This window comes from Actinia tenebrosa, unplaced genomic scaffold, assembly GCF_029948245.1.
Source record: "Actinia tenebrosa isolate PJP-AT-01 unplaced genomic scaffold, QUT_ActTen_1.0 PGA_scaffold4__44_contigs__length_22323623, whole genome shotgun sequence".
NCBI lineage: Eukaryota > Metazoa > Cnidaria > Anthozoa > Actiniaria > Actiniidae > Actinia > Actinia tenebrosa.
Window position 1 is genome coordinate 706,167 of NW_028292581.1, and position 15,018 is coordinate 721,184.

General features: G+C 37.0%; 1 protein-coding gene across 1 annotated transcript; it reads left to right on the forward strand.

Annotated features, from left to right (window-relative positions):
• Positions 1 to 1,501: 1,501 nt before the first annotated feature.
• On the forward strand, positions 1,502 to 14,875 carry LOC116291189 (sushi, von Willebrand factor type A, EGF and pentraxin domain-containing protein 1). The gene is made up of 14 exons (XM_031698323.2): positions 1,502 to 1,836; positions 4,725 to 4,842; positions 5,690 to 5,766; positions 6,697 to 6,900; positions 7,574 to 7,771; positions 7,997 to 8,248; positions 8,633 to 8,875; positions 9,557 to 9,793; positions 10,146 to 10,350; positions 10,806 to 10,926; positions 11,515 to 11,677; positions 13,480 to 13,641; positions 14,015 to 14,192; positions 14,750 to 14,875. The coding sequence occupies exons 1-13, from the start codon at positions 1,587 to 1,589 to the stop codon at positions 14,185 to 14,187; spliced, it is 2,403 nt and encodes an 800-aa protein (XP_031554183.1). The 5' UTR covers positions 1,502 to 1,586; the 3' UTR covers positions 14,188 to 14,192; positions 14,750 to 14,875.
• Positions 14,876 to 15,018: the final 143 nt, after the last annotated feature.

Genomic DNA, 15,018 nt, shown 5'->3' on the forward strand with positions numbered 1-15,018 from the left:
ATCCTTGTTCGCTTTTTAACCCCTCAGGACACTAAGAAAGGATGTAACGAACTATCGAACAAAGAAAGGATGGAAGAAAGGAAGGAGGAAACGAATAAACAAATGAACAACAAAACAAAGGATCAGGAATTAACGTGGGAATGAAGGCGGCGAGGGGAGGAGGGGGGGGGGGGGGGGGGTGTGTGCGGGAATATGCAATGGAGACCTTCGGAATATATATATTATATATTATATATCATATGTTATATATTATATATCATATATTATATATTATATATTATATATCATATATTATATATTATATATCATATACTATATATTATATATCATATATTATATATTATATATCATATATTATATATTATATATTATATAGAGGATATTACATGGGCGCGCGGAGATACGAAATTTATCTTCGAGTGTTGAAAAGTTCTCTCACGAGTGAGCGCAGCGAACGAGTGAGAGATTTTCAACACGAGAAGGTAAATTTTGTATCTCCAAGCGGCCATGTAATATTCTTTTTATTATATAATTATCCATAAAATCAACTTAATAAGCTTTTTATTATTATAAAAAGTTTTTATTTATAAACTGATAGCTTAAATAAACAGATTGAACGATATTTTCACATGTGAAAATAACATGTTATTTTCACATGTGAAAATATCAGTTTTTCGAAAAGGCGAAATATAGGTATTTTACGGATAATTATATGATAAAATAATTTCTTAAATTAATTTATTAAACATTTACTAATTGTCGCTTAGTGTTTTGTTTTCAGTACTTCACACTTCGTGTCAACAAAACTTCAAATATTCGTTCTACTTTGAGTAAGGGACGGACCATTAGATAGTTGATGGGGGAATTGCGTAAATCCCCCAAAAAATATCGAGCAAGCACTTAAACCTCAAAAAAATATCATGCAACCTCTTCTGCTAGAAAAAAAATGTCTAACTGTACGCAGAAAATAACGTGCAAGAGTTGAGCCAAAAAAATAAATATCATGCAACCAAGATTCGTGCAACCACCCCCCTCCCCCCCTGCCCATCAATCATTTAATGGTCCATCCCTAAAACAATCGTCTTTACTTTAAATAATATAGCTTTTCGTATGGAATACAATTTTACCATGCTTTTGGTACGAAATTATCAAAAATCAGAGTAGTAAACATTTACTGAAGAACTTTGTGTTTGGTAAATTTTCATGAGTAATATTAACTATCTTCCTAGCAGCAAATTCAAAATAATCGACCAGCCACATATTCATTGCTTCCTTAAGAATTATCAAATTTATGAGTACATGGTCAGTAGTACTACAAGTCAGTATATAATAAATGCTGCAATTAGAACGAAAAATTAAAAATATATATTTGTTCAACTGTGACTGAGATAAAATGGTTGAAAGTTTGAGGCAGCTGATTTAACATAAAGCTGAGTAAACAGAAATCTTCAGCAAATAACTGAAACCAATGTAATCAACTCTTAAACGAGACTTTTGTTAGTTCACATAATATACCTCAAAGACTGTGAAAGTGAAGGACTAACGGGGTCATTCAGTTTGATCCACAGTAGCCAACGAACAACTAAATGGCGATGTTAGGCTGTTTGGTCTCCCTCATAGTCTTAGTTCAGCTTTTCCAAGTTGCATTCTCATGTCCATGCTCGTGGACAACCTGCCGTCACCAATGGCGAAATGATTGGAGGCCATCCAACCCACCACAAGGAGCATGTGTCAACCAAAGAAGGGACGCCCATTTTATCTATACTAGGCATAAAAGTACAGGAAGCTGCCCAAGTTCCCGGGGATGCAGTCACTCGAGTCAGTGGAAAAAGCTTTGTAAGTTTGTGTTCATATGTTCCTTGCACGGTTTCTCATATTTGAAATAAAAAATGAAAAACAAAATGCGATGACTTTAAAGCATTCCTCCTTCCACAAAAATCAATTCCTAAATTTTGGAGGACGCTTATGAGCCTGTGGCACGGGTTGCTAAGCAATGCGTTATCGACCAAAATTCAAGTTGCATTGTAAAAGTTACTAAAAAAATAGGCGTTATTCTATATAGTTTAGTATATCACTTCATCACATCCATAAGAGAACATTGCTTATTTTTAAGTAAGATTCTGGAAAACTGGATAAACAGTCGTGAAGCAATTAAAAAACATTTTCTGTCATTAAGGAGGTTTTACTACTTTACCAGTATTCAGTATTGCTCCTAAAAACCTTTCTTCTCAGTGACAAAGGCATAAAGTTCACCATATTTTATTTCCCAAAAGTACCTTTTAATTTACTCCTAGCTAAGCTTTGGTTTTCTGATTTCGTAAAAATTAAAAACCAAGTATTTACACAGCCATAACACTGGCAAGTGGAATTAGTCAACATCATAATCACACCATTTAAAGAAATGAAATTTTAGATGGAAAATTGTAAAGAAATTGTCTGATGTAAATTGTAAAGAAATTCTCTTGTTTTTATTGGTTTATTCCCATGGCCTTCTTTTTTCCTTTACTTTAACAATTATTCGCCGAAGGCGAATTGAATATCGGGGAATATTTACCGAGACGCAAGTCTTCGAGCGGCGAGGTAAACATTTTCCGATATTCACTGAGGCTGAGGCAAATAATTGTTTTAGTATAAATACACAGGTGTTCTTTCAAAAAAAGAAGAAAAAAAAAAAAAAAAAGAAGATAAAAGACACATTTAAAATTAGAAAATTGTAAAAAAATTAGAAAATTGATTAGAAAATTAAAAATTTGAATTGAAGTGACAAACGCGGCTTTCAATTACAACACAGGCGAACTCCGACTTTAGGAATCAAAACAGTTTTTTTGAGCTTATTTGTTATTTGATTGTTTCAAGTCCTTTTTTAACTTTGAACAAAGTTAGTGCAAATTTGTTAGCCTCTTTAGTCTTTTTGGGGACAGCATTTTCTTTCATTATTTCTAATTCCTTTCCGGGTAACAGCAGCAATGCGGCTGGCCGCCATTTTGGATTATCGCTGGAGGTGATTATCGTGTGATAGTGTGAGTTTCTCGACCAATCAGCGCGCGAGATTTTCAATAATCACCTGTGTATTTTTACTAAATTTATTTATTCTTGAGAGATCAACAATTCGCATAGCGCAAAGAACTTTAAATCGACAAATTATGTCCAACGATTAATTTTGTCGAAAAAGATTTTTTTGTACATGAAAAAGTTGTTTGAGTCAAGTAATAGCCAAGAGATTTTTTTATGATATGATTATAAAGATTAACAAAAAAAGATAGAAAATGAAAAAAAAGACCGTAAATGTTTGCTCAGTTGGAAGTGGGTTGATTGAAAGCAAAGGCAGGTGCGCAAACAACATTTTTTCGATACTTGAGTTTGTCGGCAAATCGTGCGAGCAGCGAGCGTCATGGATATCAGTAAAAATAGGAAATACTTGTCGATAATAAAACTTGATGACGACAACAATGGCGGTGAAAATAATTACAGTGTTGAAGATAATGACGACAATGATGCAACATGACAATAATGACAATGTCGATCACAATGATGATGATGATAGTAATGATAACAATGAATGATGACGACAATAACGATGACAATGACGATGCCAATAATGATGACCATGATGAGAGTGACGATGATGATGACAACGTTGTTGTCAGTAATAAATTCCAGAGAGGAAAATTAAATATAAGAAAACCCAAGACAGTCAATTGCTTCTTTTTCTTGGTGGTTTGATTTGTGTTACGTTCGTTTTGTTTATTCGACAAGATGCTTAGTTGAAGACTGAAAACCTCTGTTTGTTCATTGAAATGTTTTGTTAATTTTAACTACATTTCTGAGCTTATCAACATAAAGGATAAGGCGAGTTATAACTTACGGATCTAGCAAAAGTTTATTACTTGCCCCATTTAATCGCAAGACCAGGAAAACAATGGGGGACAGGTAATTTGCTGTGCGGCACCCGTTCTCTGGAATGCACTTCCCGCAGACCTTCGCGCCATTAAAGATGTTAGTTTGTTTAAGTGCCATCTTAAAACCCACCTTTTTAAATCAGCATTTTGATAGTTTTGTTTCAGTATATATCAATATATATTTATTCATTTTATTTGTAAATAGTTACATAGTTACATATATTATTATTGTCATGCGCGCATGATCATTGTATGGAATGCGCGCACAATAAGTGATTAAATTATTATCATTATCATTATCATTATTATTATTATTATTATTATTTTATTATTTCTATTTATTTTTAATTCAAAAGTGAATAAAATATTATTTCTACTGGGCTTAACCTCGTTGTTTTCTTCCTTATTTGTCTACGAATTCCTTTCCTCTAAGTTAAACTTGCTTTTTTTAATCATATTTTATCATATTTAAAGACAAATTTAAAAGAAGATTTACCACCGTTATATTTGTCGCTTTGATCATATCCATTTCTACCGTGAAGTTCACAGCCTTATGCGATAAGACACCTGGTGAACGAAGATTACCCTTTAGATCCCAAGCGGACCTAATCACTACCTACAATGAAGAATATCAACAATTAAAAAATATTTCGATTTTCAACCCTCAAGAAAATTATGGGTTTTTATTTTTATTTTTAACCCTTTAATTGGGAAGTAGTAAAAGGGGTCTGTAGTGGACAAGATGTCTGTCTGTCTAGAAAAAGACAAATACCCCAATGAATTTGTTACATCAACTTTGCAATCTTTTTTTTTTTCCATTTCCAGGTTCATGCCGTGAAGTCTACTCCTGCCCCTACAACCACTGGACACGATGGACTGGGAATGTCCCCAGTGGGACGTGTAGAAAGCAGTCTCGTTTAAGAAGCTACAATGAAGCTGTCAGGTAACTGGATTTTGCCCTACCCTCTACTCTCCTGTTGTTGTTTTTTTCTACTTAGTTTCAGCTTGGTCTTCCTTTTTTTTTTTTGCTTTTGGGGGGAGGCCCGAGGGGGATTTGATTTGGTTGGTTGTTTGAAATGAAATATGTGGTGTCATGATCTTTTTTTAACAGTTATTCCACTCACTCTCGTCGTATATGAGCTCATAGCCAACGAGGCCTCCTGGCAGGGGCTATGAGCTCATGTACGACGAGAGCGAGTGGAATAACTGATTTATTATGCAGACAATCAATGGATCATTAGAAAATGGAATTCAACCATGTTGTAGTTTTGTAACTGAGCCATCTTGTTGTCGACCGATGTGTTAAGTTGCTTTAGACAGGTATTTTTAAATTCGATTTAGTCATCTTAGCTATGGATTTGCCAAACTTTGAAATGCTTTTCAGCTGGTCTAAAAACAAAAAAAGGGGTTATTAATTTTTAAAAATATGATTTGTTTTATTGGTGTTTTCGTTTTTGTTTGTTCGTCTTTTCACGATTTTCGTTTCGCGAGAAAAGTAGAAATTTCTCTAGTAAAATAAAAAAACATTAGCCTTTACCACCAAATACTATTAAGCTATTATAAGTTCCCTTCGTGTGTGTGTGATTTTTTTCTTTCCTTTTCTTTCTTTCTTTTCTTTTTTTTTTTTTTTTGGTGGTGTTTTTTCTCACAGAAGGTTGAGAAATTGGTCGGTGAACAATTTAACATTTTCTCTACTACTGGTATGAGCCGATAGCCTAGTACCGAGTGCGCGATTGTTCATGTCCAGTGGTTGTCCATATAATAATATATGATTATCCTTTTTGTCGCAGGTATGTCATTAGACAGAATTCCTGTGGTGGAATAAAAAGCAGATGTGGAGCTGCACAGTATGACTACAGAACATTCTGTGAGTATAATATGCGACGTTTACCACAACCGTAAGGGGAAGATTCACAGGAATGTATCTGAAAATATCTAAATTGAATTTCCAAATAATATCCCTAAAACATAGGTAAGATATTACGCGCTCTCATATTGGTTGATTAGCTTAATGTGCACGCACATCGTGGGCTCAAATAATGGCGTCGTCGTTGCGTCGGAGTGTGCGCAGTAGCTTCATCTTTCTATATTACCCACCTTAAGCGTAAAAAAAGGAACAATAACCAAGAAAAAAAATAACACGAGATCTGAATTGGGGGGGGGGATCGCATAGGTTTATTAAACACACATATCATAGAAAACGAACAAATAAATCAATTAATTTCCTAACCTTTTCTCACTTGAATATCATGGGCTCTCATCTCGATCCCTCTTTCCTGTAATTCTCTGCAAGCTTGATGATAATATACTGACTACTGACTTGTAGTTTCATTCACTATTAAAAGCAAATCCTTTTTGAAGCTCACCGCAATCGTAGTAGTTCTTTACGTCCCGCAAACATAAATGTTGCGTGCCTAATGGAACAAAATTCTTGTTATATTAAGATAAAACCTTTCAAAACATTTAATTAAAGAAAGAAATTAAAGAATGAGTTACATAGGAAAGATGAGTAATAGAGAGGTATTGGTTAAGCGAGTGAGGAAATAAATAAGGAAGGAGGAGAGAGGAGGAGAAAGAGGGCACTGTTAAGGGAGCAAGGAAGAAAGGAATTGAATTAGTAGTTGGCTGAGAGAGGAATTGAGGGGGGGGGGGGGGGGGGGGGAGGCCCGAGAAAACGCATGTATGGACGAAGGAACGAAGGACTATGAAAGAAAGAAGGACTATGACTAAAGTAATGCAACATGGACTTCTTGAATATCAAAATAAATGAAAAATCTTGATAATGATTTCCCCCCAGGTGCCTGTCGTTTTGCAGTATGTAGCCTAGGTCAGTGGAGTTCCTGGACAGATCTTTCCAAACCCGTCAGTAATGATCATTGTGCATCGCAAAAGAGGCGACGTAGCTATACTTTTACTTGGGCTTACATGCCCAGAAGAGACAACTGTAATGGCGTTGAACCGCAAAGTTGTCCCAGAGATCAGGAAGAAACGAGAGAAAAAGGTGAGACTTGTTTTACTTTATCCAATGATCTTTTTTTAAATATGCCCAGGAAGGTAAGGGGAAATAAACTTTCTAATTTTATGGATACCCGGCTGAAAATTATAATTTTGCGTGTCAGTTACGTTTTGCGGAGGGAAGAATCAAGAGAAAAACCGAGAATTAGGGAGACTCAACAACCTTTATTCACGTGTGATGCCAAGTCCAGGAATCGAAACCGACACCCCACTGGTGAGGGGCAAATGCATTACCGCTACGCCACCCTTTATTCGCTATAAAATACTAGCTTATGATCTAAACCAGCCTCACTGAAAAAAAAGGAGAGTAAGTTGTAGCGCTTATAGCAAAGGAATGTTCAACAAACCGACTTGACCGACCGGTAACCGACCGACCCAATCTATAACTATCAGACGGATACTGTGGGATTGTCTCCCGGTTCAACAGCCTATTCCAATTTGGAGGCATAATGCTAATCTACTAACAATTCACACTCATGATTGTAAGCTGCAATATAGTATAATAAGCCTTAATATGCAGCCCGTAAAGTCCTCCACTGGTCATGAATGTAAAGCTCATTGAGATATTTGAAATGCGCTATATAAGAAACTCCCATTATTATTATTATTATACTAAATTTATTCTATTTGACTGAATTTCATTTTGCTTAATCAATCAGTCGTTACGTGTTCGCCGCTACCAAGGCCCCCTAACGGAAAGTGGGACCGCGAAGACTGTGTCGTCAACAGTCAAGTGTGCACAAGTTATTGCAGACTACAGTGCAATATCAGAAATGGTTATGAAATATCAGGAACCGATGCCAGACGATGTCAAACCAATGGTCAATGGTCTACGCCTTGGAACTCCTACTGTAAAGGTTTGAGAGATTTATTAGTAATTGCCATGAATGAGGCCTTTGCGTGCGTGCGTGCGTGCGTGCGTGCGTGCGTGGTTTTTTTCCCCACTAGAAAAAAGGTCAAATTTTTAAAAAATGTGGAAGAAAAACATATTGCATGATACTCTCTACTCCGTTCATCATGTAGTTAACTTAAATGATATAATAAATCTTTGCCATTCCAAACTTTCGTTCTTGTATCACCAGACGTTCAAGCACCTACAATAGTTTGCCCGTCCCCTCGGGTGGTCGGCAACGACATAGGCAAAAACAAAGCTCGAATCACTCTACCAACAGTGGTGGCAACAGACAACGACGGCAAAGTACCAAGGGTGACTAACGATGTTGGTGCAGCGGTTAAAGACTTTGAAATCAAAGACACGTACCACATTGTCAAATATACAGCCATTGATGAAACTGGTAACAATGCATCCTGCTTTTGGCAAGTCACGGTTAAAGGTAAAGATGATGAAGGGCTTGTTGCGCATTAGTTAGTATAAGTATATATAAGTAAGTTCTCTCTCATACTCGGTTAATGACACTTTATACACTTTAAGCACTCTTTGCTTTCCCTTTAACCCGCACTATAAGGTGGACTCGCTAAGGACGCCTGGCCCTAGTAACCAGCACCAGCCTCAACAAAAGGCGTGGGAGCCGTAAGCGCCATCAAATTAATTTAGAACTTCCGCAATATACACTAACACTTTGAGGGTCAAAAGTAATACACAAAATGGAAACCAGAATTGCAAGCCGGAGAAGGCGCGTCTGTTCCCCCCTTCCTTATACAACACTGCGTACAATGAAATGACGCCTCCAAGTGATAACATTGAATTCCATTTACAGATACGGAGCGTCCAACAGCTGTGACTTGCCCAGATGACATCAAAGTCGAAACAAACCAGAACCTAATACGCGTAAATTGGAAATACCCAACATTTGTAGACAACTACGACAAACCACCGCTTCGAATCTCAAGTAACAAAAACCCTGGGGTATTGTTTCCATGGGGAAAACATAAAGTCATCTATACAGCATTTGACCGGGCTAATAACAATGGTAGTTGTGAATTCTTTGTTGAAGTAGGCCGTAAGTATCCGCAGGGTGCAGAGGGGGATAGGTTTACTCAAGCTAAACACCAATTCATAGATAATTCCAATTCTTGTATCGATGTAGATAGGTTAGCTTTGTCGAGATATACTATTGTTGTTTCTGTGGTTCAGTGGATGATTTATGAAACTAGTGGTGCACTCGTGTGTTGTAGTTCGCCCCTAAGTTTAAAAGATCAGTAGACGGCTGGGTGTGAGGCTTGTTAATAGGTACGTGGGTACGTTAGTAGATACGGTTGTTGCTGGTTGGAATTGGTATAGATTGTTAAACGGATGAGAAGGTAGGTTTTATTATAGCTGCTAAATTAGAGTTTTACTATTTATTTGATCTATGTATTGCTGGGTTAATAATTAGTGAGGTAACTTTGTTATCAAACTTGTTTGTTAAAAGCTTTCTGATGCGCTGATACAGCATTTGCATTGTAGACATTATGGCGTCATAAACCATGAATTTTAATTTAAGAAATCGCAAAGCATTATGGCATAATAAAATAACGCCATCATGCAAAAGTTCTATTAATGCACTGTTACTTTCCACAAAAAAATAATAGCATTCTCTTCTTAGCTGTTAAATGTCTATTCCATTCGTTTGGCCCACCGCTACACCGAACAGGCGCGTGTAACAACGTTTAATGAGAAAAATAACAACCTTCTTTTTTAGCTGTTAAGTGTCCATTGTTCGACCCACCGCAACATGGAACACGAGCGTGTAACAAAAACGTTCAGTCATCGAACTATGAAATGTTCTGCAACGTGCAGTGCAAGAAAGGATATGCCTTTGCTGATTCGACACCTCAACTGTATATGTGTGAATCAAATGGAATTTGGAAAACAATGACTAATGGAGTTGCAACTCCTCTGGCTAACAGCGAAAAGAAACCTTGGCCTGACTGCGCACGTAAGTCTAGTCTCAGTTCGAAGTCTAGTCTCCTTCCTAAACCCGTATATATAATTACTTGGCATATACCAATTCGTGTACTTCCTAAGAACGCGCGCGCTCATTGGTTAATTGGAGGTGAATATTGTACGATATTCACCTCTGAATCTCGAAATATTGAGTCGGCAACAAAATGGCATCTGCCGGCAATCGTTTTGCTACAATTTCCGATCAGGAAATCGAAAAAATGAAAGTAAATGCCATTCCTGTCAATACTAAAAAGGCAACGAAGTATGCAAACCGCGGCAGAGTAGCAAGACATGCCACCCATATCACCCACCGTGACTAATATTCATTACTTTCTCATTACCAGCCGAGGAGGCAGCGAGCGCAGCTAAGAAGGAGTTCACGTTTTACACAGGAGCTTGCATAGGGGACGAAGGCCAAGCCTTGAATCAGATTCGAAATAACTTCCTCATTGCAATTAGAAATACTCCATTGGCTAAATTCTTACTTTGTGATATTAGCCAAGGTCTAGATTGTGTGGTCAACAATGTTAAAGTGTACTGTGGATCGCGGTAAGGAGGCCAGCATTCTATTCCAACATATGATAGATTTCACTCTGTTGGGTTATAACCTTACAGAGGGTCTAATGGCACTAACAAATAATGAGCGGGAATAATATCAATAATGATCCAAACGTGATGAACCAAATGATAAAGGACGGGACATGAACGAGGACCAGGAGCACTCGTTATACAATGTTGCCAAACCACCTTGCTCAAATTAAGCATTTTTAGTGCCAAAATAATAACCCAAGTGTGGGCATCAAGGATCCAGAGGGAAGTTCTACAAGAACATCACACACACCCTCTTAATTCTCCTCTTATAATAATTATTCATGTTTTACAACGGCATATCGATTCAGTATATATATCTACACTCTCTCGTTTGAAACCCTATGACAGTCACATCAGGATCAGGATTTTCTTTGAAAACTTAAATCTTTGGTATTTTTTTATGATATCATTAGATCTAAGCGGAGTGGAGGGTCAGAGACGCAGAGAATCATCACTTTTGATTTTATCATGAGCGACACACATCCAAGCGCTGACCATCAAATTTTGGTTGAAAAGCTACAAAAAATGCTGAAGGTAGATTGTCATGAAGTTGTAACATTTTGATCTTCCTTTTATTGCTATAAAGGCTTTGCACCATAACGAATCAGGTCCGTAATCTGGTTTCAGTTTCTTAGGGAAAACGACTCTTTTGTTGTGTTTCCTGTCATCAGGGCTGCCATCACGTGATGATGCAAATCCTCTATAGTATCTTCTGTAGTGGTGGTTGTTATTAAAATAAATGTTATTGCGATGCATATGATTTTATTCTACACTGATTTTCAATCAATCAACCAACCAATCAACCAATCCTTGATCATAATGTAAATCCAGGGACTAAAGAAAGAGAGAGCCTGCGGACCATATCCACCCCTTTCTGTTTTGTTATAATTTATATTAGTCTAGTGTTTTCATATCAAAGTCTACACAGTATTTGAAATCTCCATTATAACCCAACATCCAAAGCAAGGCAATAGCTTCTAACAATTTTGCATGTTTGGCTGACGATGCATCCCAAGGCTGAAGGCATATATTCATTCGCGGAAGACATATTCACTCCACCATGACCTATCCCTCATTATCACCATCATCAACTTTTTTCGACATTATTGATCTAAACTATAGGAGCTTGGGGATCTAGAGATCTACCTGAAGACAAAACTTCCATCACTCTCCAATATGCCAAGCCTTACAGTAGAGGCTAAACAGGCCACAGCATTTTGTCCAGCACCAAAAGTGAAGAGGATTTTGGATGGTCAGGGCTCTGAGATTGAAAGATCAATTTGTGGTAAGCACACTTGGTGTCAGTCTTATATATATGGCGGATCTAATTTGACTAAAAATTGTAAATTTTCCATTTTTCCTATTTTGTTGGGCTACCTGTGGATTTGGCAGAAATGTTCGCGCCAAAACGCGAGTGCTCGCCTCTCCAACTCTGCATCATTAGCTTTATATAATTTACATTATCTGTATATTATCTTTATATAATTTATATTGTCTTTATATTATCTTAATATATAGCAGTGGTGTAGTGAGAATACCGTGTACTGTCGCTACGCCACTGCAATTATATAAAGATAAGATGAAAGTTAATAAAAACTAAAACCAGCTTTGCGAGCTTTCATGCACGTTGACTATTTCGTTCGTTCAATTATCACTTTAATATTATATCTATTTTGAAATATATTTAAAAAAGTCTTTTTGATAAAGAAAACCGTGTTAAATACATGCCATACAATCAGAAAGACAAGCAGTCGTTTCGACAAGCCGTCAGGAGGAGGACTAGTAATTTTGTGATGATCAAGCCATTGTAATTTTTTAAAACAAACATTTTCGCCTCAAAACTATTTATAACCGCCTATTTAAACGAACTAGTAGCTTTGAACTAATCTAAAAACAAATTACTTACGCATAGCTTACATTTAATCACACTTTAAAAAATAGCTGTCCAAAAAGGTTTGAGCTGTAAACGAACAGTCGTCAAGAAGCCAACATGGAAAGATGCCGAATCTTATTTTCCCTCGGTTTTTCGCATAAATATCTTCAACTTACTTGAGCAGCTAGTAGCAAAAAGTATTTTTAATAACTTCAACTGCTGTTTTAAATCTAATCGACGCTAGAATTGATCCAGAAACTCTTTCAAAAATTTTTGATGGCTGCTTTTTTTTTTTTTCAAGAAACGGCGAGTTCAAAAAGTTGAACACTTAAATGGATTCCTTGTTGTGAATTGCTAGAAAATTACATGTTTCTCTTGCGATTGGTTCAAATTAGATGATTTGCAAAATGGCGTAGCTAAAAAGCTGAAAAAAGCTTAAGGTCCCAATGACCGTCCACCTCAATGTCACAAAGAAAAAAATATGAAGCGTTGTTTATAAAACTGCTTTTCGTTTTAGACTCGTAAGTCATTTGCCGTTGAGGTCACATGAAAAAAGCTAAAAAGCTAAAAAGGTTGGGGGGGGGGGGGGGGGGGGCAGCACTATGAAATCAGTGCTGTAGGAAACTAACAAAATGCAAGAAAAGGGCATGTCCCTGAAGGCTTGTGTGAGGCCCTAAAAGCGGTTGCTTAGGAGACTACTAGTAAACACGATAAATATCAAGGGAAAATTATGTGGTTTGAATACATGTTATTACAGTTGAGCCCACAAGTGAGCTATCGTTTTTGTTTTAAGAATCATACAAGTGAGGCTATCGAGCCAATACAATACTCGTTGTCTCATTTGCATGCATCCATAATATCTGCTACAGTATTAGGAAAGCGCTTTTTGGATTTTAACTTCGTTGTTTGATATTAAATTCTACAAAGAGCCGACAGACCACCATGTTGCACTAAATCCCTGGTTGAACTCAGAACACGAAGAAGCCCACCAGCTCTTGCTTCTAAAATTTCGTGTAATTTGTATGAAATATTTCTCAAACTTTATCGAAGTAAATTTACTCCAACTAATCCATGAGTATATTTTAAAAATTTGTTGTGTAAAAAACTTTAAAGCCGGGGTCGTGGAAGATATATATTGTTATCTATATATATAGTATATTGTTCTAAAAAGAACAAAACCATTGACTGCAGACTCCATTTTTCAATTTCTCTAGTCGAATGCCCAATAGGGACACACTACAGCAACAACACACAATCCTGTAATCTGTGTGAAGTTGGGAACTACCAGGATAACATAGGCCAAACCTCTTGTAAGCCTTGTCCACCAGGAAAACTTTCGATAGAACAAGGAGCCACGAATGTTACTCAGTGTTATGGTAAGTTCTACGGATTTCTGTCAAGGGATTTACGTAATCATCGTAAAAATCGTAACGTTTTTGATTGGTTAATAAGTGACAAGTCATTCTACTAAAACTTTACAATGTTATGACCGTTATAACGGTGAGCAAAACGTAGGCTGGATATGTGGGAATTAGTCAAAATCGGGGCTGGGAAATGGATTTAGTACCCCACCCTTCAGGACCCTCTACATTGTGTACCTTGTCATCAACCCCATAGACCTGTTGAAACGTTAGGTACTGGGTGTCAGTACATCTCTTTCTGCGAAATAAATTTTTTTTTTTAGAGAATTAGTTAGAAAATATTTAGGATTACTGATAATATGTACTATCCATAACTGTTGCTTTGAAGATGCGTGCAAGCCAGGGGAATATGCACACGTTACAACAGGAGGTGCCGTTACTTGTCTAGCATGTCCAATAGGAAGCTACCAACCGAAAGCACTTTCCAAATCTTGTCTCAAGTGTCCTCAAGGAAAAACAACCAGTCGGGTTGGGGCGTCTGCTTTGGAGGACTGCTCATAAACAAGGTAAGATAGCCAAAGGTCTTGTCGTCGGCTAACACAGAACTGTATGACAAATGCACCCTTTTCTTATCAACTGATGTCTTGAGCATAAAAATAATAAAAGGAAAGCAGTAGAGGGGAGCAGTGGAACTTGGTTAGTACGAAATGCTGTAAGAGTATAAAATGGTTTCCCATTAGTCTTAGCTACGTTTACCATACAACTAGCACGGACTAAATATCGCCGCAAGCTAAAACTGCAATCTCTGTTTTGCCAACTGATTTTTCTTTTAAAAAATGCATAAAGTATTACTAGTATTGGAGCCCCTTAAAGGAAGAAATCGAATTTCGCGCAAAGCAACAACAACGTAAGGGACAGATTTGAATGTACAATTATGGACTCCTGGGCCCAGTTGCATAAAGCTTTCTTAAGATAAAAAAGCTTAAAAACACTCGTAAGTATTGTCTTAGTACAATGGCCTATTGTTTTGGAACAATACTTACGGATGCTCTTATCTTAAGAGAGCTTTATGCAACCGGGCCCAGGAATCTTTCTGAATTCCGAAGAATATTTTTTCCCCCAGGAAGATGTGGATTCAACTCTTCAAGTATACCATTAGAAGACTGATAAAATGACTAGACTATATTGTTAAATCCCTGATTGTACTTGACCCTTTATACCAATAAAGTATATGTACGCAGCTCTAGAAGGTCTCCAGGTAGTAATTTTTACTGACAGCGCAAGTGATCTCAACCTTGTAATATATTGTAATGTAAACTTTAGTTAACCAGGGTGACCAGATTCCTTTCCAAGTTGATTTACCGCCTAAAACTACTCAACTTCAATAATGAT

Excerpts from the sequence above, each read along its gene's own strand:
- LOC116291189 (XM_031698323.2), top strand. The coding sequence starts at position 1,587 with ATGGCGATGTTAGGCTGTTTGGTCTCCCTCATAGTCTTAGTTCAGCTT. Across the intron at positions 4,843-5,689 it reads AGCTACAATGAAGCTGTCAG|GTATGTCATTAGACAGAATT; the intron begins GTAACTGGATTT and ends TTTTTGTCGCAG. Across the intron at positions 5,767-6,696 it reads GTATGACTACAGAACATTCT|GTGCCTGTCGTTTTGCAGTA; the intron begins GTGAGTATAATA and ends ATTTCCCCCCAG.